The sequence below is a fragment of the Schistosoma mansoni genome, chromosome 3 (assembly GCF_000237925.1).
Source record: "Schistosoma mansoni strain Puerto Rico chromosome 3, complete genome".
Taxonomy (NCBI): domain Eukaryota; kingdom Metazoa; phylum Platyhelminthes; class Trematoda; order Strigeidida; family Schistosomatidae; genus Schistosoma; species Schistosoma mansoni.
Genome location: NC_031497.1, coordinates 3,112,660 through 3,139,800, shown reverse-complemented (window position 1 = coordinate 3,139,800; position 27,141 = coordinate 3,112,660). Strand labels below are relative to the sequence as shown.

General features: G+C 34.2%; 2 protein-coding genes across 2 annotated transcripts in view; one reads left to right on the top strand and one right to left on the bottom strand.

Moving 5' to 3' along the window:
- Positions 1-10,157, bottom strand: part of Smp_018670 (putative 4.1 G protein) — a gene marked incomplete at both ends in the record, with an annotated part of 25,749 nt that extends 15,592 nt beyond the window's left edge. Inside the window, 4 exons of the mRNA XM_018798907.1 lie at positions 2,117-2,192; positions 8,001-8,043; positions 9,877-9,993; positions 10,029-10,157. Of these exons, the coding sequence (XP_018650750.1) occupies positions 2,117-2,192; positions 8,001-8,043; positions 9,877-9,993; positions 10,029-10,157 (365 nt within the window). The remainder of the gene's footprint in view (positions 1-2,116; positions 2,193-8,000; positions 8,044-9,876; positions 9,994-10,028) is intronic.
- An 8,251-nt stretch (positions 10,158-18,408) lies between these two features.
- Positions 18,409-23,188, top strand: Smp_018680 (putative isocitrate dehydrogenase; the record flags this gene model as incomplete). Its single annotated transcript, XM_018798906.1, has 6 exons — positions 18,409-18,498; positions 18,719-18,858; positions 18,900-19,037; positions 20,417-20,683; positions 21,312-21,543; positions 22,464-23,188. 6 exons carry the CDS (start codon positions 18,409-18,411, stop codon positions 22,716-22,718), a joined length of 1,122 nt encoding a protein of 373 aa, XP_018650749.1. The 3' UTR covers positions 22,719-23,188.
- Positions 23,189-27,141: the final 3,953 nt, after the last annotated feature.

Here is a 27,141-nt window from a genome sequence, read left to right as displayed (position 1 = left end):
TAATGTGCGATAAAATTAGTAACTGTATTGTAATGGTATTTGGCGCGTAATTATGCCATTTCCAAAAAGTGTTTAATATATCTGTTGCTGAGTAGGTTTTAGATGACAACGAGTGTTACACACTAACATTTCAGAATGCTTTGAAAGATTTCATTGTTACTGAAGAATTTGCGCCTCCCTTAAGGCAGAAAGGATCAGAAAATACATCTTCGAATTGGCAATGTTCTTGGCAAACAACATATCAAAGTGGTGAAGAAAAAGTAGTCGCACCAAAAAGTTTGTCTTCTTTTTCCTGCGAGTGTTGGTACTAATCTAATGTACTTTTACTAATTTTGTCACTTCAACGATTCAAAAATAAATTTTTAGCCGCTCCATGGGTTGCTGTAACAAATAAGGGAATAGCTGATCGAAGCGAGCCAAGTTTGTTGGATATACAACAAGAGGAAGAGCGACAAATGATTGAGGAAATGAAGCATAAACAGCAGCAACAGATAATGACTCATGATCTCAACTATATAAAAATACAGACAATGTTTGCCTTACAAAACGAAATTCCTAAATATACTTTTAATAGCATAAGTATGAAAATGTTTAACGATTGTTTACTTACAGCAATAGAATTTTATGTTTAGTAGCAGTCATAATTTCCATTTGCAATTGAACTCAAATGGTAGAGCATACAGTGTAAATGATTAGTTAAAAGGAGGTCCCAATGAAAAGAGAGGTCGGTTTAGTTACCTAGAATTGGTGAGGAATTCCAACCAATGAAAGCGGAACGTCTTAATACAAAAAAATGACAAGTTTGACGAATTTTTTGTTACTTCACCACATAATGGACATTGGACAGATAGCTTACAATACTATACTTTCATACACATGAAGAAATTCTATTTGGGATTTATTAACAATGTGTTTGACTACTATCTACGATGGAATGAAATTTACATGTATCAGATTTTCCATGAAGTCAAAAATGAGTAATTAACCACTTATGGGCTTGGAACATTGGTCATAAACACTAAAACCAGTAGGTGAGTAATTACGATGAAGTTTTACATGGTAAAAACCAAGTCCATTGATGATACTATGATCAGTTTTAGAGCCAGCCGATTGAGGATTACCTCAAGATGAGGTGTTATATTGAGTGTCGCTGGTATGGTAAGGGTATATTGGCTGATTAAAGAAAATAGGTAATAGCAATTTACTACATTCATATTACAAAGATTACGACAGATATATTTACTATCTAGCTGCAAAACTTCAAGTTCTCATTGGTTCAATCCCTTAAAAGCTTTTTACTTTTACTTGACAACCTGATTACATGTTCAAATACTTAGCTTTAAACTAGACTTTTGAGCAATGATTACTGATATTAGCCGGTTAGGAAAACTGAGGTAAGTAGAATTTACTTTGAGCTTTTAAACTAATAATTAAAAGCCAAGCGCTCTAGACATTAAGTAATTGTTTCTCTGCAGAATTGTAGATCTATCAAATGAAACAGTGATTTATGGTTATATTGGTGGTGAAATAACTAAAAGTTAAAGTACAGATTAGTGTAATGTCACGTCTTCAGAATTCTATAGAGGTGTATACAAGGTGTATTATGTGATGGTTTGATTGACACAGAAATTGAATTACGGATAAATTTTCAAGACTCTTATGATTTACTGAGAACTGGTGAAAGACAATCAAAATTAATGAGCGCTGAACAATACTATCATCTTAGAATGAAACTTTTCAGTGCTGCTTACCCATTATTTAAGAAAGGGATCATTAAGAAATGAAGCAACTACAATATTATTTAGTAATAGGTCCTGAGTATAACAGATGCAATTTTACCTCACATCACGTCATTCGTTTCATCAAGTTTTCTAACTAGATCTATCATCTTGGTATATTATTAAGGGAGAGACCACAGCTAACTGTTGAGTCGATACGATAACACCAACAAAATTTAATTATTAAAATGAAATAGTAAACTCCCTTTAACGAAAACCTATCTATCTGGGTTCATCACTAGAAAGTGATAAATTTAGCAACATTTCGTTGGTGAGAAAAATATTAAAGCTGATAAGGGTAAATAAGACACTCGATGCAATAACTTGGCATTACTTACCTTGTGTATTCTTCTTGAAGCCATACGGGGTCAGGAACGTAGAATTTTACACGAAACCAAAATGTAAAGTTTGCTTCTCCTGAAAATTAGAAAATGAAAATTAACGTATGAGGTGTAGAAAAACTGAATTATGTTAGTTGAGTTGATGGAGTAGTAAATAAGATTTTTAACAAAGGTAATGAATAAAGAAGTTAGGGACATTTAGATCGCAACATATCCAGAAACTCCTGGTTTTAGTTTAGAAACTTTACAAATTTCCTTTCTACTCCAGTCATTGTTAACGTAAAGATAAACAAGAAATTACTTCACATGAATGCAAAATACACCTATAAGTAACATCGTTTTGAAGAGAGAGATAAGTGACGAGTCCAGAGCTACCAAGATTAAAAACCAATTACTTATTACAGAATGTAATTAATTTTTTCTCTTTTTTCTAGTTGGCATATATAAATTAGACGAATTAGGTTATGTCAAACAGTCATATAGTTTTTCGTAGATTACAATAAGTTCAATCTATTAATCACTTCCATCAAATGAGTATGTGTCAGTGTATATTGTACCATCTATTGAGAGATGGTTACAGCAGCTTGTGTTAGTTGGAATATTTTAATGAATGAAGTACCTGTCTATTGACGTCACGTTTAACTTTAAAGACAAAACAAGTTCAATAACACGAAGAGAAAAAGTGGGAAGAACATAAAAATGGTAAAGGCATGGACAATATCATAGGAGTTCCAGAAAAGAAGTGGTAACGTGTAGTATATTTCCAGCCAATATATCTTCAAGTAAAAGAGTAACTATACTGAAATTAATTTTAATGTTGATGTTGATTCTTTGTGGCTTTTCAAGTTCAGCATGAAAATATTACTTCGTGATTTATATTCGTAGTTTCGAATATATTTTTATTGAACGTATTTAGGTTCACTGTTCAAACTGCTGTATCTTAAATAATCACGGTGAGGGAGAAAAATAACAGAATGGTAAGTAGAGAAGGAGGAATAATAATATCGTTTTCGACAGACAGTTAACAACAGAAAATATGGTCCGTAAGTAACGAGTGAAATACATGGCAATACTAATTTTACGATTCGGAGGAAGACAAATAGTAAACACAGCTCTACTACTGTGACCAACTTTGTTTCATGTTATTCACGGCTTTCAACCATAGATCAAGGTTATTTCGTGAACTCCAAAATAAACAAGACTTGAGCTCTTAACAAAGCTAAGTCTGACTGATGCTTTGTTCATATTCTAGTGAAAAACACTTTACTTTATGAAGTGATAAATTCATTTTAGTGTTAACGGCGACAGACATTCAGATCATCAGTATTATTGTAGATTTCACAGTTTCCCCATCAGTGAACAGTATCTATAACTCCAGATCTTATTAGATAGCTATATTTTCGTAACACAAGGGGTCATGAAATCTAAGGAGAAGAGTCACTGGTATTTTTCGTATGACTGTATAGGATTATTCAGTGAATACTCTGTAGAATTGCTAAATAACAATGAAAATATAGGTAGAAGGATGATATTCTATGTTTCATAAGCGATTAGGTGGGTTGTGCCAAATATAGGCTATATGTAAAGTGGTTCATGCAAGAATGCAGTTCTTATATAACTATTTTCTGGTGTGAAACTCATGTGTACCAGAAATCAAAAACCAAACTGATGTATAAAAGTGGGTCTGTACTTATTTGAAGTCATCTTGAACTTTTTTTACAGACTTACAAATATCTTTTAACATACTCTGGTTATGTCTGACAAAAAGAAATGTTAGCCAATGTACGGAAACAACGCGCTCGATGCGTAGAGCACACAAAACGAATTTTTTTCAGAACTTTCAAAATAATATGCAGCCAACCAAAGACACATTTAATTCTCTCGGTTGAAAACGTCAGCAAAAAATATTTTTCACCTGAACTATATCTACAGGGGGAAAACTTGACCATTTAAAGCTTTATTCAGAAATATACTTATTAAAGTACACTAAACTTTTATTTCAAACCACAAATATGTGAAATTCCAAACATTTCATCTACTAACTTGTAAAACAGATAGTACAAGTTTAATAAATCTTGTGGGCCTATGTCTGACTCCAATTAGATCATACGAATGATTGTTGTCAAAATATATATCCTGTCTATCCTCGTATGTAATACATGACTTAATCCGCGTTGATGAATAACGGAGTTATATAAGTCAAATTCGAGAATGGAGTTCGAATACATATATTTTGTACACTCATTGATCTGGACAGGAAATCAGAGTGATGAAGCGAATAGGAGAGAGCGAATCAAAAACGACACGCATTTGAGATTGCGGATAAGCCAACTTGCTTTAATCAAGCGTTAATCAATATTTATAGTGAGATAAAAATAATTGACAGAAGTGTGATAAACAGGATAAAAAGTGTACACACACATACGCTCATATAAAAAATAGGGTTAATAAGCGATTAATTAACAAGGCCGAAACATGACTCATGTTGGATAGGTGAATTGGCTTGTCCAGAAGCTAGAATAAAGTATATGATCTTAACATACCAACCGACACTACAATATAACTCATATTTTCATAGGATTAAGAAGCCGACACTTCTTTGATCAATAAGGCTCTATGAATTGATAGTTTCCCAATTAAAAAAAATGAGATTGCTCAAGTCGGATATCTCAATGCATCAAAATAATCGTCAAAAATGAAAAAACAGATCAAGAGAAGACATAACCATAACTGGCAGAATGTGAAGTAGTCGTTGGTGCGATTGATCAATTTCACCTCATAGATTAACAATAGAAAAATAGCTAGGTTCATCGATGAAAGTATCTCTTAAGTATAAGTAACTATCATAATTTATTAACTCAGTTGATGATGAACTGCAACTATGTACAAGCTAAAGAAGATTTTGGTCAATCGGTCACCACCCACGTCAACTTGTATTTCAAAAATGTTTACGATCAGTTGTCAAGATATTTCGCTGCTATCGATTTTTGACACTACTGATGAGTTCAAAAACATAAACTACTCTTGTGAAATTTGTCAGCACTGAACCCGGTATTTTAAAACTGAATTGTTATCAGATTATCTAATTTGTCATATGAGTTTATTCAGATCAATCAGATATATTCAAACAGTCTGAAAGCCCTTAGGTTCTCTAAAATGAATTCATCTGAGCACTTCGGCGAAAAATGTGGACTCAATATATAATTCATTTTAATATGACTACAAAAACGACTAGATCGATGTAACCGGTTGTTATCTATTTATACTAGTGTTATAACAAAGTTTAATTTCGTGTTTATTTTATTCATAGTATTCTTTGGAATTTCGACTAAAGATGTTTGGGAATTGACAAGTGTACCATTTTTAGTGAGTTCAAAAATAGGAAAGTAAGTGAAAAAAGACCGTCACACACAGGGGCTTTCGACTACTTAAGTGTTTAAATTAGCGTACTATGAATAAGCGTGTGTTAAAGGAGTTGACGAAGCAAATTAACATACAAATTATAGAGATACATTAGACAGCCGAAATTTATCCCTAATGTTTTCATTGGACAGAAGTTAAAATAGTCAATTATCTTGATATGTTTCCATTTAGTGCTTATATTTTGTCATTATAATCCAATACATTGTATTATAAATAAGTAATAACAATTCGCTTACACCTATGAACACTTTATTTCTTGTGTAAGCCTGAAAAGTTTGCTCAATAGAGCAACCGTTTTGAATGAGATATGAATTCAGTATCTTAGTTATCACAGTATAAAAGTGTCCAATATATTTTAAAAAATGAATGTTTTGTATAGCTATTCACTTCTATGAAAACACTAAATAGGGTCTTTAAGAAATTACTTGGTTCGAAAACGTTTCCTTCTGTTCAAGTCAAATATATTTAACCATTTTAAAACCATTATGTACAATTGAATATTTGATGAACTTAGGAATCTTTACGATAATTATTTAAATATTATTTATGAAGTATTTAATCATTTTATTGATCCATGCACCTCATTTATATAAATCTGATTTGCATGTACGGAGAGCCTATTTTACTTAAATTTAATATAAGCATAACACATTTTCTGCATATAGTTTACAAGTTTGTAGGATCAGTCTAGGTGCCAGTATGATTATTCTTGAGTGCTACAGGAAAATTAAGTGTAAAAAAACTGGATGGTTTAAAAAACGTTTTACCATTTGTTACAGAAATCTCATGGTCGGCTAACTAGTAGGAGTAATTTATTATAGAAGAGTATAAGATTCAAGGTTGAATTAATCATTACTTAGTCCTCAAAAGTAAAGATTACGACTGACGAGGCAAATAAAGGTATATTAGAAACAGTCGCCTTGTTTAGATGTCTAAAAATCTTGAAAAACACTTGGTTGGTGACTACGTTTTTCAAGTAATAATTTGGTTTTTTGTATTGACTAGTGGATGAAACCATCAGATACATGTTAGGCACTTTGCGCAGTAAATTCTACTTTTTTACAAAACTATTCACGAGATCATTTTCGGTTTTAATTACTCCCAAAGGTCTTCTTGCTACGTAAAGAGTTCCTGTACAACTGTTTATTGACTAATAGTGTATTTAAATAAATAAACAACATTCTAACTAGAATTAAAGTATATGTTGACTATTAAACAATAGAAAATATGAATTACATTTCTTATCAATGATCGCTCAAAATCTCTGAAAGTCTGTGAATTAATTTTTGTTTAGCTTTGAAAATAACATTTGCTTACTCTCTTTATAAATCTCGTCTTACAATTAAATTTGGATAAGGCAAACGGTGTCTGAGTATTTCTTTCCGCTATCCCAGATGAGAGCTCCCGTGATTTCAAAAACCCAATGAAACCACTTAACTAAGATTTAACTTCTAGAGCAAATTACGTAAAGCACTAATTAAGATAATCGTATATGTGCCAAAATTTAACAGTATGTGTGCTGATAAAACTTTACATGCTAAAAGGATTTTTGAGTATATGTAACCAAACAATTAAATAGTGAGTCTTCATATTATTTCACGTTCTAGACTCTCAGTATATGTACAACCGTGATTTCATTTTAGAATAAGCAAATGTCCGACAACATTTTATTCCTATCAATTAAAATACCTTTTATTAGACATCGACTTGCTTATAAGAGTAACTTGTAGCGGAGAATTTTGCGAGGCTTAAAAAAGTTTGTAATGTTGTTGTCCTTCTCCAAGACGAAGACTCCTGTGATTTGTTTACTCTCAACATCGTCATAGTGCATTTGTCTTTAAAGTTATTTTTGTAAATAATTATTAGCCACAGTTGTTGTATGTATTTAAAGTATCATATCAAACTGCTATTCGTCTATCCTACGAAACTACAACTCCTCATCCAAACAAATCAGTCTTAGAAAACATTATTAATGACCGACTTGTAGAATATACCGATGATAATATTTTACTCATGTATATTTCTATTTACACGATGTCAACCCAATTATTGTGTTACAGTGGTTCAGTAATTATTTTGGAACCACAATTACCGTAATTCAATAAAACCATACGTTTCATTTTACGAAGTAAATCCATATTTAATCGAATTTCAGCTGCTTATAAAGTAGGGGCTAGCAAAACTGTCTACTCGTCTAAGCGGAAACACCTGAAAACGTATAATCAATTCCTTGAAGGCAAGTGATCGTCTCACTTGTTATAACTACAGCTACCAGTAAATGCAATGTTTGTTGAAGACCTAAACACCGAATTCCGTCCGTGTAATCAGAAGTTCCTTCGAGTGCAGGAATTGTATCTGTTAGCTGCCATCTTGGTTCTCACTTAACGCTGAAATTAACAGTAGTAATTATACATCAAATTTTTGGAAAATAATAATGTGGATTAAGATTTTTTCTCACCTTTACACTGCTTCCTGATTTTTCTTGTCGGATCCAACCATTTCTTAAATTTTTAACAAAAAACAGTTACATCAGAGTTTTTGAGACCGATATCCAAATATCGAGGGTATGACGGCAGAAAATGTAGTGATTTTAAAATCAATAATAAACATCAAAGTTTTTCCATGAGTCAAAATTAGTAAAAAAATATGTGGATTAATTACGAAGCAGATACTAAACTACAGTAAACAATCCGAAGAAAATAGAAGTGAAGAGCAAGAATATAATATCTGGTAGGTCACAAATCACAGGAGCGATTCATGACTTTGATTTGGGGATTCCTATTACTCAAACGAAAATGAATAAAGGGACTGATCTTTCCAGATATAAGACAGAGCATTTAGGTAACCATGATATACTTTTAAGAAAGACCTTTTGCTTCGAGGAATATTTTTGTGTTGTTAGGCTTGTACAAGCATGAGATTGAGAAGATGGGCCGGAAGGTTTTTCTGTGCTTAGGAATAAAACGAGAACTTCGATTCAAACGTAATAACGATATTATTATAATCCAACAAAACTATTTTACTGCGTGGGGAGAGATTTATCTAAACTTTTTGCAGATTCCGAAGTTTGGATCAGCATTATTGTCCAAAAGTACTAATTCAACCATCTTTAGGACGAGTGAAAATTGGAATATTACGACAATTTTGTTACTGTAAACTCTACAAGAAAATAGTTACTAAAAACGAAAGTCCAAGTATACAGAAATATGAGTACTGTCGTTTCCTTTTAGGGAATAAAGGTATTCCGAGATTTATTTCCAAGCTCATATGATACTTATTGGAACAGACTTAAACCTATGAAACAAAATAATTTGTTAGTCAGTAACTTGTTTGCTGGGGGACTTCATAAAATGAAAAGCCTAGATTTCTGGTTTGCCGTAAACCGGTTTTTGTACTTGATATCAAACACACATAAACTTGACATTCGACCGTCCACCTTGGGATCGACATTTTTAAACTAGTCAACATAATTTTATCAAGATCAAACTGTTATTTGCTATCCCATGTGTATATTTACATAATATCGTTGTGATCACGGTTTGAATTTTAAAAACATGATGATCGCCGAAATATGAACTGAGAAATAATCGGCCACAAATTAGTCTTCTAACACCAAAACGTAATCCACTTTCTATAGCAGAAACTCAAGGAGATTAAGTTGCATCTATTAGGAATTAATAGGACTTCCTAATCGATGCGTCAGTCTGTTAAGTAATTATTTGTCAATAATGAACTATTAAGGCGAAATGAAACTAAAAATATTACAGTTACTCAAGAGTAAAGCTTACATTTTGGAGTCTTAAGTCACTAACATGGCATTTGATGATTTTAAAGTACGGGAGAGCCAAAGGAATATTCTAACGTGATACCCATAAACAATCGGAGCTATTTTAGTTCATTATTCTTACTTAGCGTACCAGAAAGTACTAAAACCCACAAACCTACGGTAGTTTTACAAAAATATACTACATAAATGTCATACGCGGAGGGAAGATGTCTGCAGTCGAACTAAACACTTAGGAATCAAATGGAAATACTTTGTGTAAATACCTCAGCACAATTCTCAAATCAGTTATTATCAAATGAGCAAAAGTGTTAAAGCCTCCAACACTCATTATTCTAAAACATGTAAATGTTGAAAGTTCAGCTTTCAATAACTGCGGAAGAGATTCTTTATTCTGTCGACTGATTAAACTTGGTCTTATATTCATGAAAGACAACAAGGGGCTTGAAAATTAGAAGGCTTTGTCCTGATATGATTTCAGAACATTATTTCATTTGTTACTAAAGGTGCTTTACGACAAAAGGAAAATATCTGGACCGACACTACTTACTATCAAGTTGCCCTCTGATGTTTGATGAAATGTGTATACAAGTCCAAAAAAGTCTTTTTCCAGAAGCTCCAGAAAGTCGAACGTTAAATCGAGCAGCGTTTGACCACTACAACCTCTCTATAAAGTAGAATTCATTGGTATGGTGAGCTTACATCAACTCGAAACGCAACAGCAGTAGAATCAAGAAGCCAAACATTACATGTAATAGAATTTTGATAGGACGAGCGATCCACCTGCTCCGCAGCTTCAACGTTATAGGTTCCACTAAACTTAAGAGTCATCTAGTGTGAAAGGTTTGTACAAACAATGTATGTCGAAGCATCACATTGCAAGTATATGGTAATCAACAAAATTCTAGGGTATAAAAAGCATCTTTCTATACATTCAGAAGCACCAAATATCAAAATATTTATCGAGAGCTTGGTATTTTTGAAGAATTAAATCATATCCATTTAATTCCAGAGGAATTTACGGAAACACGATATGGGAGTAGCGTCAGTCTGTTGAATGTTTGCTTGTTTACATGACAAGGTAAAACAATTGTTTTCAAAAACAAATGACAGGTCTAGTGTCTTTCATTTCTTCGAAATGTTATTTTTGTTATTATTAGAGCTTGAACATGTTTATCATAAGTTCTTTATACACATGAATATTTGACACACGTTTGTCATCAATCTAGCGCGATTTTCTTCTTGAATGTAACTGGTTGAAAGCTTCCAAATGGTTTAAGTGCAGTATTTCTTTTCACAGAAATTTCACATTTTAAACAAAGCATATGGCCAGTGAAATTTCTCTGCTCTAACCAAATAATTCGGCATCAGGTTACTGGGTTTTGAGCAGATTTTCGATCCTCGTCCAAGTCAATGACAACCAGCGTTCATCAGCCAGTTGCCCTCCATGATCTGTCCCGTGCGGCAGTGATCACACTTGGCACCTGTATCAAGTTTTACCAATACCTTTCCGTCATAACGTTTTATTTTGGCTATACGGCCATCAAAGTCACCACAGAACCTTGATAGAACGAGAGGGTGATGTAGGGAAGGTAATAACTGCGAGGTGACTTTGATGTAAACTGAGATATTATGCCATTACCGTCCAATTCGAGTAAGCTCCATACCGTCAACATAAATCGCTCACATTCATCATTTACAATACTAGAGGAAATATAAGCGTCAGGGTTTTTGAAAAAGTTTGTCACTATATATATTGTCGAATCCCCTTAGCTTATTATATTCTTTGTTAAAATAAAAACAAATCATGTATGCAGATACACCTTTTTTAGGACACAAAAGTGAGATTCCCAACGGTTATATGCTTCATTTTGTGAGGGATGAACAGACAGCGTTATCCTATGCGAACTTCTTATTTACAGTACGGGTATCTGGATCCGTTTCACACAACTCATGGCAGAACAATTTACAGAGAGCTCAAACTTCCCAAAAGTAACTAGCAATGATGGTTAGAACTTCTGTTTCACAAAACATGATAAATAATCTGAGAATAAAAAGCATGGAACAAATAGCCGAACTGATTATTATGTACCATATCAATGTACTTAGAATAAGAAGTGAAAACTTTGCCCTCTGAAATCAGAAAAAAGGTGACAAGGTCAATAATGATGCACAACACATCGCTAGTTCACACACTCAATTGGTTACTGGAATAGGTGATGGGAAATTTGGTTTTCATATAGTATAATTGTGGCGATCCTAACTAGAACGATGGTGATTTCCTCGAAACTTGTAGCTATGTAGAGTTAATTTTTCTGGAGATGACAAAGTATTCATGTTTTTCTGTTGACGGCCCTAAAATGTGATAGCGTCGTAGGTCACTGAGGACGAAAGCAAATTGAGTATTCAGAGAGGTCAACTGACAAAAGACAGAGAAATATAGTTTGTAAGTCAAAAATTTGGTTTGTCAGCATGCCGCAATATGGTCTTTTTAAAAAACGGATGGTTTCGATAAGTTTTGTTTTAGATCTCCCACCATACAGTTTAGTACGGCTGTTTGAAAATGAGTTATAAAATTCGCTAATAATTACTGCGGTTTCAACTTAACTTATCATCAGATGTGTTCAAACAGTCATCAAGAAGAAGGCGTAGAAACTAGGCAGAAGTTGAAGGCGTTTGTTGTAGTGCGAAATTCGTCACAATTACAGTAGATTAAGAACCAAGTTTGCCAAAAACTACCCATGTCACTAACGGCTATGAGTCTTGACAGTATTAAAAGACGTGTTACGAGTTTCATGATAAGTAAGCAGAAGAGGGAGTCGACATATTCCTTTTCTAGTGTATTATTACCACCTGTCGTCTTTTTGAATGTCGACTTCATAGATCAACATTCGCGTACCGTGCTACGTGGCCTTCACAGCAACCAGTCATCTTAAGTTAAACAGTCCACGTCATGTCGAATATTTTTTGAATATATCTTCGGACTCCGTCATTTCTTTCCTGCCGTGTGATGATTGATGTAGAGTACACAGGATTAATAACTCGTTTTCCACTTAAGGTACAGGGAACAAAATCAAGAGACTCAAACACTTATGTCTTTAGTCGAGAGGGGCGTTATAGACTAGATTTGAAGTTCGTCCGTCTCAGACAATACAGATCTCCGTCGTTAAGTCTTATAATCAAATACTATGGTTTTGGTCACCTCCGGATCTGTTAACCCAATTAAATCCTATGTAGTTAAAATAGAAGTTGACTGAATGTGTCACACGAAATTCAGATATTTGTTATGAACGTAGAGACACTCAACGAAAACAAGATTTATTCGATTAGGAAAAGCAACTGTATTCTTCTTAATAGGGTTCTGGACGGGATAAAGTGCTTTTTGAGTCACTCATAATCGGCGATGATACGGAAACACGTATTATATGAGGAATATGTGCACGTTCTTAAGTTAATAATAACAGATTACCTCAAAATATAAAGTGATTTTGCATTTTTCCCTGACCACCATAACGTGAAAAGATATTCTGACACAAAGTAATGTACTGGACGCCAAACTGTGGTACAGAAATACATCTGTCAAGTAACTAAGAATCAGCAGGATTATTTCTAATAATGCAAAGTTAAATCCATTTTTGTAAGAAACCACTTAAATAAGAGGTGTTTTCAATTAACTGTTGAGATCGGAGAACACATTGTGAAAAGTCCGGTATCATATAAAAACGAAACTAGATTATAATATCTGGTCTTAATCAAAGTCGTATAAAGGGTGTTTCATCAAAGGAGACTGTGAACTTTGAAAATATGATTACACAAATCCTAGACGGAAGTGGTCATACGAAACGGGAATAATTCAGGAAGTGACAGTATTATCAAGAGGTGCATTTTACAGGGGTTCTCAAAATAATCATTCTGTTTCACTGAACGTTTAAATTCATGCCTTTTTAAATTGAGTTGGTCGATTCTAGATACGCGATCTAACGAATGTGTTCAAGAGGAATCAAATACTGGAGAATTTAACAATACTGGTATATGAGTATCTTCCTACGAAATACTTGAAAATTCAACTGAAGAAAGCAGTGAATATTGTTAAGAAAAACCCATTTTGTTATACACAGAGTCGACGCTATGTGCGAATTATAAACAGATTAGTTGTCAAAAGAGATGCTTGACACAAAGGGTTGAACTGATATGGATTACTAATCCAAACCCCCGTGCCTTCAGTTAAGCTCATATTCGCACTCTAATTGTTACTGCCAATTTTAAAAAGTCTTTTGGCAGTGGATCAACAATACCTCCAGGCAAAAACCTAGGTATATTAACGATAATAGAGGAAAAAAAGAATTTGGTAGATCGAAATAATATGTTATCCTTAGTTCTTAAGAATAGGTCAAGTTGCTTCTTGAAGGACTCCTGGGAAATCGCTTGGACTAGCTCAGTTGTCAGCGAATTCCAGCATTTGACAACTCTTAAGGAGTAGAAATTGTGTCTACAGTCCGTTCTGCAATGTTGGGTCTCCAGTTTTTGGGTATTACCCCTTAGGCTGGTATTATGACTTAGCTTAAGTGGATGTTTAAAGGGATGACCAGAATTGTTAAGGATACTGTGAGCCATTATAAGGTCACCTCTAAGACGCCTATACTCTAACGGGTAAAGGTTAAGTGATTGAAGGTGCTCTTTATAAGGTTTGAATTTGAGTCCCCGAACTGATTTCGCGGCTCGATATTGGATACGTTCCAGAGTGTCTTTATCCTTTTGGAGTGAGGTAGGAAATACTATGTTTCCGTACTCTAAATGAAGAAGAATAAAACTGTTGAAGTTTAGGTGAAAAGTTCTGCCGTCAAACTGGCTAAAAATACGCTTCAATGTCACCAGTGCAAGGTTTTCTTGAAAAGCGTTTTTGTCACAGTTAGCGTATGACTTCAGGTCGTGGGGTACCAACTCACCTAAATCTTCTTCGAGTTCGGAAACTTCTAGAGAGGAGTTTCCTAAGTTGTAACTGTAGTCTGCAACATGTCTCAGATGGAGTTTTTTACACTTTGAAGTGTTGAAGGTAAGTCCGTTGTCGTCTGCGCTTTTTCGAATTCAAGTCAGATCCTCCTGAAGTGCCAGTATATCCTCTAGGTTGCGTATCTATCTCTAAAGTTTCACATCATCAGCAAAAAGCAATGAGTCAGACGATACTTGTTGTGGGAGATCGTTTGTATAAGTCAAGAAGAGAAGTCTTAGTATTGAGCCCTGGGGGACTCCACTAAGACATTCCATAGCCTGAGAAAAAGTGAAGTTAACCCTGACCTAAAATGTTGATTTTTTAGATATGAAGCGAGCCAGGTAATTAGATGTGGTTTGATGCCCAATCGTTTAAGCATGTTGATTAGACATATACGGTTGGCCTTATCAAAAGCTTCTGAGAAATCAAGGCAAATAACGTCAACCTCCTCCTTACGATCAAGGATGGTTGTGCATCTGTTCACTGCAGCCAGCAGGTTGGTTATACAATAGTGACCCTCCTTGAAACCATGTTGTTGGGGTGAGAAGAACTTTAGGGATAATAAATAGTCGTGTATACCGTCGCATATCAGGGACTCCATAACTTTAGAGGGTATAGGGAGAAGGGCCACCGAATGGTAGCTTGAGGGTTAGCTGAGTCGACCTCTTTTGAAAATTGGTGTGATGGGAGCCAGCTTCCAAATTTCCGGTAGTTTGCCTCTGCTTAGCGAGTGTGAAAACATCACGCTGAGCGGTGATGAAATGTAATTGCAGTCGAAGCTCAAAAACACAGTCCTACTGATATTCTTTTGTTATAAGATCACATACACTGTACGAAGGTCAAAGTGGCAAGAACCTCCCGTGCTACTATGTAAACTCAGCGTAGATATTTGCATTTCCGCGTTTCTTAAAACGGTGAAGGTCATTCAGGTCAAGGTCAAAACGTAAATCTGGTATTTCGACAAATTTAATAAGAATGTTGTTCCGATGTTTAACATCAATAATCTTGGTAGTTGAATCGTAGTCTAATAATACTATTCCAGGCTAACAAAACAGGATTTGTGTCCCTCACTAAACATGCTAAGCGATTTCACCTAGTAAGTGATATTTGGTTTTGTGTTATTCAATCATTATCCAATGTTCCCGTTTTTTTCCTAATATTAATATATAAAACAATCAGTTTGCATGTACGATCAGGTTTATTTGTCACATATTTTGTCCCTGTCAGCTCACACACCGTAGGTCATGGCAACTTTAACGACCTAACTATCACTACAACCCTGAGAATTCGCACTTGCATATTCTCTACTTCATTAAAGAAATTTGCTATTATAGTGTTGTGCTAAGTTATTGTTTCAAGCATTTCTTCCTAGTCGCAAAATAAATCATGGCATTTTACTGTTGTTATTGCTTTTCACACGTAGGTATCAACGACTCTGACGTTATATGTAGTCCTGTTTTAAGCTTTTTTAAAAAATGGAACGTTTTAGTTTATCAGTAGTCGGTCGTTATGTAGACTACTTGAGTTGTAGCCATCTCGACTTTCGAACTGTAATCTTCAACTGTATCGATGGGTCATGGGCTAACCAACCAGTTTCTAAGGTAAAAAAGCTGAGGTTCTTGTGTCTTAATTTTTCAGTAAGCGGATGCTCTATGTGTCCTTTTGAGAGTCCTAAAACCTGTAGCAGCCACTAGTCTCTAGTGTGTTATGATTGTTAAGTACTGACCGCTTTTTATTTTGATTCCTTCGAATACATAAACATCGGAATGAGGGGCACCAAATATTCATGCGCTTCTCAATAAGAATGTTGTCAAGAGATAGAAAAAAGAAAGTGTCATAAAAAAAACAATAAATAGAAATTAGCTTATGAGAGTGAAATAGTAATAATCGGAGAAGCAGTTTATTCGGAATAAAATCAACCAGAACGAACATTTTTAATCGAAGAAGTTAAAAGAAAGTTACAGCAGTATCGCTACTGGCTTTGATTATGATCCATGTTTGATAACGTCTCAAGCCACTGTGTTGCACCATCTTTAGGACCCCAACCAGAGAGTCATGAAGGACCAACAGAAGCCAGTCCTGTATAGCTTTCATGACATTGCACCATTTCGTGCTTTGTCCACGTCTCTGCTTTTTCCAACCAGTCACAGTGTTGGCAAATAATGCCCGAAGTGGAATTCTCTGGGACCGAATTCGTAAGACATTTGCAAACCACTGAAGCCGATGGTTTAAGATAGTGATACAAACTGAATTATCATCTTTGTGCCCGAACACACGATGCCGAACCTCTGCATTGCTAACATGGCGTTGTCACTGAATGTCCGAAATTCTTCGGAGACAGCGATACTCAAACAGAGAGTTGTCTAACATTCTGAACTCGGAGAGGTCAGGTTTCACAGGTGTAGAGCAAACCTGTTCTTACGGACGCGTTGTAGATCCAACTTTTTACAGCTAGGCTAACATCAAGAAGGCGCCAAAGATAGGCCAGATTGGCACAAGGCGCTTTGGCTTTCGCCATACATAAATTGATCTCATCACTCACTCCACCAGCACCTCCACAGCTACCTAGATACACGAACTCAACTATTTCTATCTGCTCACTACCCAAAGTGAATGCAGGGTCTTGTCGGTCTTGTAGAATTACTTTGCAAAGCACATGCCAGACCTACGGACACTGACTGCCAACTAGTTAAATGAGGATTACGTGGCCTGGGGCAGTGAGACAATATCGTCCGTATACCCAAGGTCGAGAAGTGTTTCTCGAGGCAACAGATCCACACCACCATTATCTACATCCAACAGAGTTGTTTCCAGAACTCCGTTGATGGCAAGGTTGAAGAGGAATGATGAGATTGAGAAACCCTGCCTATCCCCACTACCTGAATGAAGCGATGGAGAGTGTTAGTTGTTTACCCTCATCCTACCTAAAGTGTTTGTATATAGGGCTTCCGAGATGTTAATAAACTTCCCAGGCACACCCTTCTTCAATAGGCAATCTCAGAGGACAGTCCTGTCCATCGAATCGCAAGCGACGCTGATGTCAAGAAACACTACGATTGTTGACCGTAGACGTCTTCGTATCATTCTTCGCGTTCGATGGAACGATCGAGTGAGTTTAGGTGAATGGTACTAGATAAATCGGTCGATCTTAATGAGTTTTCGTCGACCGAAGTGGCTAGAAGATATGTTGTGTATATCCTACCACAGCTCAAATGTCGACCGAATCAGTTGATTTGAAGGAAACTAGGGGCGGCCAAACTAAGACGCGTCGTTGGCTGCTTGATTTAGTTATGTTTATAGGTGCAGCCTACCTGGTTGGAGTTCACATAATGGCCACTATTCGTGGTTAACAGCGCTAGCTCAAGACTATCAGTAGTGACTTCGTCCACTTCTAAACCCCTTTTGCTACCTGAAAGTCAACTACTGTTGGACTTATCAATCTACTTTTAAACCCAAATTGAGTCGTTTTTGGTTCAACTCTCTTCATTCTTGTGGTGAGTGACAGATCTTTAGACACATTCTCACCAGTTTACTGCAGTTTGTCTATTTCTCAGTATTAAATATTTTTCTTATCCAGGCTTGAAAATTACCTTCTGTAATTATGCCCTGTTTGTCCCTTAATCTGTTGTTCAACTACCTGACCTACAAATCTTAAGAATTAGTGATTCCGCTAACTTTAGTAGGAAATGAGTCATTGTGTTACTCTACTTTCTCTCACTTATTGGAAGCGAACTTTTGAACCTAAATCCTTACTCCTCGATTCTATGATCACTCTTGTGTTTCTTAACTTTTTGGGAACACTTATAAGTGAAATGCCACGGGTGTTTGAGCAGTGTTTTTGCACATTCTAATGCATCCTGCCTTGTTAAGCCTTTTAAATATTTCGAATGTGAAATCTGTTCGGAATTTAGAGTATTAGCCTCTAGCCTTACCATAGTATATGCAGCTTTTCCCCATGGAAAAACAACACGGTTGTTGATAAAAAGGTTTCATAACCATAGCTCAAAAGATAGTAATTTGTATTATAAAAACTAAAGGTTGTTGGGAAAATGAATTAATTTATAATTGAACTATCAGGTTAACAAGTACAAGATGAAAACTACCTTAAAATCTGATATTCTTCCTGATTTTTTAATTGAATTCAATGAAAGCAAAAACAGTAGGCTTTATAACTTTAAAAGGGTAAAGACTAGGAAAACTGATCAAAAAAGAAGAAATACCAATCGTTTTTAAAATAGGGGTTTTAAGCTGAAAATCTGTGTTCTGAGATGGTCAATAAAATTTGTTGCGCAGGTGGATGATTTTGGTGTGGTTTCTTTAAACTGGATGGCTTAGTTGTTAAGCATTCTTTGTCCTTTTAAACATCGTCATGATATTGTTTTTAATTTCTTGTACAATTCAGAGTACTTTGTCAAATGCTGAGGAGAAGAAGACTGTTACCCTCCTACCCGGTGATGGGGTATGGCCAGAACTCTTCGTTTGTGTAAAGTCAGTTTTTAAAGAATTCAATGTACCTGTTCAGTTTGAGGAGGTGAACTTTGGGTAAGAAATAGATTGGTAGCATATTTGATTTTTCCCCTCAGATTTAGCGATAATTTAGATCCAAATGGTGGTCTCTATAATGCTGTCAACTCTGTTACAAAAAACAAGGTTGCTTTAAAAGGAATTGTTCGTACACCTGTCGAAACTCAGGGATCTAGTGCACTTAATCTAAGAATGAGGTATGTCTTTGTTTCTGATCAACTAAGAGCTATATTTTTACAGTTTATCCTTTTTTCTGTCGTGTTTACAATGTTGATGTTTATGCCTCTATTGTTAACAGTAAATTGACAACAGCTTTCTTTTTTCATGATCATATTTTATGTAAAGTGATTTTCTGTACTGATTGCCGAAAGATGAAAAATATTCGGTCTTATTCCTTAAGGCGATTTAGACTAGAAGGTGCCCTAAGTATGAACTCGACTATTTGTTGGATTACTTAGTATAAAAATTTGTTAAATAAATAGGAATTGTGTACAAAGTGGTTTCCTTCCATACTTGTTCATTTTGAGAATCGTTTTACTAAATTCAAGATACTTAACTGAAGCTTTCTCGTAATTTTTGAATACATTATTTATGTAATACAATTTGATTCTTTTTTCTGTAGATAGTTTTATATCAATTCTGGCACCAATTAGATATTATAATCTTATTGATGTCTATTATTTCTGAAGAATTTCTTGTAGTTAGTTAAATAAAAATACCAGGTTTGCATTATCATCAAGCATCAAGGTAGGTTTGCTGGTCCTTCAAAAGTTGTCGTTTTCGGTTGTAATGTACTTGTTCTTCTTGTCGGTGAAGTTCTTGAGGTTTAATTTACATCAATAAAGGATGTTATTGTCATTTTGAAGTGATGGAGGATATTTGTAGCTCATGCTGAGGATTTTGAAGTTATTGTGATCCCTGAAAGCTCCACAAGCAATCCATCCAGCTTTTGCCGTTTGCTAAGATATCTAGTTACTTAATGTCAATGAATAAATATTTCAGAAAATAATCGTAGTTATTACTAATCTTGTTAGTTTGGTGCTTGCAATAACATTCTAGCCAGTTTAAAATTTCTGTTTATATCTTGGGAAATCACAAATTAGTCATAGAAATACTTTTCATTTAGCTTTTCATTGTGACTCCACACGAATACCATAGTTTAATAAAATACACGATATTTTAATCATTACTTGTGCGTTTATTTAAAAAGTCGCTGTTTAGGCATTTGGTAGTAGTTAATTAAGCAAAGTTAACATGTGGAAGTGAAAATGAGTTTTTTCTCTTTATCTTCTGCACCAAGCAATTATTGAAAAAAAATAAATGATTGTTTTAAAGTGGTTTGTTCTCGATACTGACTACACATGCTAATAAGAAATAGAAAGAAAATGTTTCCGTGTAAAAATGTTCTGAATATTTGCAGTTTCATTCATAAGTATTTATACATTTCATATGATAGGTGATACATTTTTGCAAAGCAATTACCACCGTAATTGTATTATATTTAAATTATTTCTTTTCGAGAGTGCCTACTTCGGTGATAAATCGCATTTCTCATTGTTTTATTTATTTGTTATAGACGAGCTTTGGATCTGTTTGCCAATGTTGTTCATATTCGTACGTTGAAGGGGATCCCAAGCTTTCATCAAAATCTTGATTTAGTCATCATACGTGAGCAGATAGAAGGAGAGTATTCATCACTGGAACATGAATCTGTTAAGGGAGTAATTGAGTCCTTAAAAATCATAACACGAAGTAACTCTGAACGAATCGCAAAATTTGCATTTGATTATGCTGTGCGCAATAAGCGTAGGAAAGTTACTGCTGTTCATAAAGCTAACATTATGTAAGTGTTCACTTATATTTATGTATTTGCTTTCAAATGTTTTGACAATATTAAATGGTCCCTGTTCAAAACGTGTACTTATACCTTGTTGTTTGTAATTCATATACAAAGATAAGGTGATAAGTGTTATATTTTAAAATATATTACTATTATTCCTCGTTACGAACAAAAGGTGGACTGCTAACTCTAAGTCCTCACAATTAGACAAGACGGACACAAGAACACAGACTTCCTCAAAAGAGCTTATAAAACTTAATATCCAATTCAGTAGTGCACACAGATTTAAGGATTTTGAGAGAATGAGTAGCCTATGTATTTATTTAGGTCATTGTGTATTACAAAGACACATATGCGCTGTCTTGTCAGCTAAAATCTTACGGTGGACTACATTGGTAAGGTAGAGGTTTTTTAAAGGATCTACTTGTTTCAGTCTGTTGATCTGAGGGGTACTACAGTTATTAAACATGGAAATCTAAAGTTAGCCAAACGGGGTTTAGTGGATAACACACCCTTGTGATATACATTTTTAAACGTACTTATTTTTTAATTTTAATATTTATCTAAATAAAGGTCCATTAAATATATCGCTGCTGTATTTTCAATATTTTTTTGTTAATTTTTTACTCAGGAAATTAAGTGATGGTTTATTTCTCGAGACTTGTCAAAATATGGCCAAACTTTATCCACATATTCAGTTTAATTCAATGATTATAGATAATTGTTGCATGCAACTGGTCAGTAATCCTGAACAATTTGATGTGATGGTTATGCCAAACCTATATGGCAACATTGTTGATAATCTTGCTGCTGGTCTGGTCGGTGGTGCTGGGGTTGTACCGGGTGTATCATATAGTCATGAAGTTAGTTTGAGTTTCAAATACTTATTTATTTTATGTGGTTCATTGGTGCTTGTCCCCATGGTAGTTCGAAGTATATTTCGAAGCTGTTATCTATGTTTTATACTCTTAAATGGTGATGATATGGCACTCTGAAAGTAAATTTACACATCCTTTAGGGCTTGTATACAATCTATTCAGCAACATAATTATAATTTGTTGACCTAAATTTATCTAGTATCTGTGGAATCAATTTTAATCTCGACAAAAGTTGAACCATTTGGGTTCTACTCAATTATTTTCAACCATCAAGATATTTTGTTAAATAAGGAGGTGCATTGCACGTAAAGATTATTATTATGAGCTTGAACTTAACGGTTTACATTTGCTAGGGATTTTGTGGAGTATGTGACTTTTCGAGATGAAAATTAAGATTCAGTTTAACTACAAGTGAAATAGTGCGTATACAAGAAAACGTACTTACTCAAATAAGACATCTGTATGTACTCAAGGTTTGCTATTCGATTAATTTACTTTTATTGTTAGACTTTATTGATAAGCATGGTCATAGAAGAAGAGCGATGACAGTGTATTCATAGTTCATCGAATGGACTATACATTTTATATAAATATATTAGTTAGTAGTCATTACAATTTGTTTATTTACCTATTGAAGCATTGAATATGGAATTCACTTTGTACGGGCGTATTTCTTTTAGCAAAAATATATCATTAATAAAAATTCAAATATTAGAATAGAATGGTTACAATATTTATTTTATATTCTTTATATTATTTCGAAAATGAAGCTAATGATGAGTAGTATTTTAATGGATTTCTTTAAACAATATTAATTATAAATTCAAAACTTAGAGGATAACAATATTCGAGTATTTTCAGTGACTTATTTCATATTAAAATGTTATTCTTCTTTGTATTTTTAGTTCGCAGTTTTTGAACCAGGCACTAGACATTCATTCAATTTGGCATCAGGCAAAAACATGGCTAATCCAACAGCAATTCTATTAGCCAGCGCAAACTTATTACGTCATATCAATTTAGAAAGTTTTGCTAATAAAATTGAAACAGCTTTACTTAAAATTATTAAGTCTAAGAAAGCATTAACTTCTGATATCGGTGGTTCTTCATCTACAACTCAGTTCACAGAAGCAGTTCTAGAACAAGCTCATATTTCTTAATTATATCATACAAAGACTACTCTAACCTTTAACTTAAACAGTTATCTATTAGACATATGCTTTTTGTATAGTAGTCATAAGTTTGAATCTAATTTTAACTTATGACTAGTATTATAGTTCCTTTGTACTGTGTATCAGACAGTCAGTAGATTATTACTATTGTTAATGATAGTAAAATAAGCCGCTGACATATGTTAAAATGTTATGCTTGTAAATAACTAAACATTTACAATTTTTTTATTATTTTCAAGACAGTATCGTTGTTCTGTTGCACTGAAACCAATCTAACTTTCTAAATTCAAGTTGAACCCTTCTCACTCATAGTTGATCCGAAATCGATAGCCTTTCATTTTCCATTATTTTAAAGCTTGCTTCATATATATATATATATATATATATATATATATATATATATATATATAATAGTTTTAATAGTTATTTTCATGTAAATTAAATCTCTGAAGTTCATTACTCGTTAGTTACTCTTTTTTGCTCACTAAAGGAGTTGGAGGATTTTAATCCATATCTAGCAAAATGTATGTGCTAGTAAACGATCATCCACTAAATGATCATCTAGTGATTGATTTGTGACATGAATACCACATTATCTAACGGTTTTGTAGTTGAAATTAGAAGGAAAAAGATGTTTGGATGTATCACTTTTGAGGCCAGCCTTATTTAAAAGCTCACGAACTGTGTAGCTACTTAAATTTATTAAAATCCTAATGATGTAAATATGTTGAATAGGCAAAATCTGGTGCAAGCATATCTTTGTCAATTATTGAAGGGTTAATAGTGAAGCTAGCATACAGAACAGATGGACTGGTTCCATCCATGGCATCCCGTTACACTCTAAAGGGATACTAGAAAACTGTAAGTGTGGAGTCAGTCGTGTAGAGGTTGGATGGTGAATTATAAATTACGGTTATCTGTAAACAGTTATGTTCTGTAGATGATATGAAGATTAATGAAAAGTGTAAGTCGAAATAGATTCGCATATATTGGTTTGAGAACTGTACATATTCAGTAGCTTTCTTATTACCTAAGAAACGTATCTTTAAAACTCACACTTTAAGATTTAAGTAAATAGGTATAATTAGATGTCTGAGAGACATAAACCCTGTGGGATGTTTATTGGTCTAATTTGTAACCTTACCATATTGACATAACGAGACAAATATCTAGAGAGATCGAAGTAATATTAACAGCGATAATAGGGAAGAATAAACCTTGGGAATATAATTCGAGAAGACTATGAAAAAGTATTTATGAAAAAATGCACAAGTTGAAGGTAAAAAGTGAATAATTCTAAGTTGTACTATCGGAAGTTTTCGAATCATTGATTGTGACTATCACGACCACCTCAACCATGTAGCCTGCATCGACCATTCGATGGGTCTGCGCAACAAAACTGTTTCGAGAATAAGAAAGATAAATTCAACTCAGAAATCATTGCAAATTATATGATTTACTATTTGAATGTGATTTTCATCAATTGATAACGACTAAACAACTATCGACCACTGGACTTCTGTCGGACCCTAATTTGGAACTCGTAAGGAATAAGCACCCACAACCCTATCTGTTATCATGTCCATAACAAATCTCGGGTGACCTTGAGAATACTAGCCAATCAGGGAACAGTACGGAGTAAAAATATATTATGCAAAACCAATGAATTAAAGTGAATACACTTCTTTTACATGGTCCAAAGATTTGTCAAGGTTAGAAAGAGGTTCTGAAATCGTAATACATAAGGGAGAGGAATCCATCCATATGGCTCCATAATACTCGGTCTCTGGAGCCATGATAAGTTCGCAAAAACTCAGCCTCGACTACATGGCTTCAATATTGTTTGTGTGTACTCCGGTTGTCTAAGTGTGTCATTTTTATTACCCATATATCCCCACGATACTAATACCATTGAACAGCCGAAGCTTCAGTAACATCTGCGAATATTGCAGCCAATGTTATTGGTGCTTTTACTGTACAATTCGCAACAATTATTATAATTTGCCTTAGTCTCAATCTGGATCGAGCGAAAATAGTTCCTATTCTAGCAGACGTTTTCCTCCAACATATATTACATCGAAGGACAATATCACGGTAGTCTAGACAGGATCTACAAGTCTTTCGATTACCGCAATTACACATAAAGGAACTTCTTAGTAATCCCACTTATTGTAGGCGCTTAATTGTCACGTCTTCTCTGAAATCCTCTGTGAACCGATTGCATATGAGCATCAGGTACTGAGATTGGCGCCGCGACCTGAAAATCCTTTGAACACTTCTGATTGGCTCGTCCATAAATTATAGTATCGCCCTTTCCGGTCTCAGTATGGACAATACATATCGATCACTAAGATGAAATCTAACGGTTCGCATTTTTAATTCCAGTCGACCTGTGATGCAGTGAGATCTGTAACTATTGTCATCATAAATAACTGTTACTTTCAACATGGTCAATTTCATCAGTTTTTCCGTATGACTTCTGTAAATCAGTCACGAACTATCCCACAAAATCAGTCAAAATTCTGTAATTTCTTATGGTGGGGAAGTTTTATATAAGATTTGAGATGTGGTGGATAAATATTTCAATGTCCCACCTACAAAAATAAGCTGGTTTGGTGTATTTTTACTCGTGTTTATATGGTGAAATTACAGTATGTTTATATAGTAGATAATCTGTAACAAATTTTAGTGCACTAAGATTGGGTACTTTTGAGTTTTCGCTGTATCTAGTCTGTTTACTGTGAGAATTGCAATTACAGTCATTAATATGCGCCACATTAAATTTTATCTATATGAACATACCATTTCCTTACATCATACAAGTTGTTCCGATTTACGATATGGAAACACTTCATTAGTGTTTATACAATTAAAGACGGTAACGTAAGCAAACCTCACACGGAAGTCTCGTGTGGTTGGTTGTCTTTATGGTAAGTGACCTGAAAAAAATAGTGTGAATATTTACTTGTTAGGACATAATGCTTCATAAACTTCAATGTAAATTTTCTTATGATTTTTATTGTTACCTTTAATTAATTATCAGTAGTCTGTTAGGTAGCTAAGTTATATTATTGCAGTTGAATGTTATGTAAATACGTAACCGCTTTAGAACAATACATGTAAGCGAACAATTGTTTTCAATTAGATCGTCATCAGGCTTTACTCTAATATACATGAATATATATACGAAAATTTTAGACCAATCAAGGCTATTTGAGTCAATAATCACAATGAAATAGAATACGTCACCAAGCATGATAGTTAAAAGTACAAGTTGATCGTGGGAAGACAGAAGCCATAGGAATTAGTATTGTATTATAAAATAAATGCAATTTTTCAAATAGAAAGTGTTTGTGTAATAATCCCACCAAATGAAATTATTCAGTTCCTAAATTTTGTATTAACTAGTACACTGACAGTAGTATGATTAATTTTTATTGGTTCTTATTCGACAAAATGAAAATTTTGTGAAATAATCGCTGATATCAATTTTAGTAGTTTATAGATTTAGAACAACATATATAAGCGAACAATATTGTTTTCGATTAGATCCTCATCAGGCTTTACTCTAATATACAGTAATATTTATATGCATATACGAAATTATTAAACCAATCAAGGCAGTTTATGAGTCAATGATAACAGTGGAATAGATTACATAATCAAAATTAATGATAAGTGTAAAGTACAAATTGATAGTATAATGACAGGTGTACTAGTTGTGATAAGAATAATAAAAGGCTTGAATCAATGTTACATAATACATAATAGGAAAATAGGTCAATGATTAGAAAAATATAGACACTGAAATAACAATCATAGAAATTATAAGATTACGTAATAAGAAGTGTTCAGATAATTGGAAGCGAATATTAGAAAAATTATAAGTAAATAATTGATAGGGGGGTGAAGAAAAATAAACGAAGAAAGAGTATGGAAAATAAAATTACTTAGTAAGGCCAAGGGAGGGATAAGGGTGTTACAAACTTCTTATGAACACAAAGACTTGGGTTGTTGGATCGAATTCCTATAGCTTCTGCTATGTGTAGGAGACGAGATCGAACCCCATAAGGAAAAGTAGTAGGAATACGATAAATAACTTTAAAAGACTGGTTTCTGTCAACTTCGTGACCGCTATCAATCAAGTGTGAAAGAATCGAGCTCCGTATCGACTTGACCATACCTTTTCCTAACCACGAAGGGAGGTGTTCACTAACTCTTTGGTTCAGTTGTCTGGTAGTGCGCCCAATATAGCTTTCTCCACAGGAGCAGCTGAATTTATAGATACACATAGAATTGGCATAACCAGGCAACTTATCCTTTAGTTGGGGAATCACCATAGATCGTGTCGAGTAAGAAAGAAAGAGGTCGGCAGCATTAAACGTTCTCTTAACTGCTTTAGTCAGTCTAT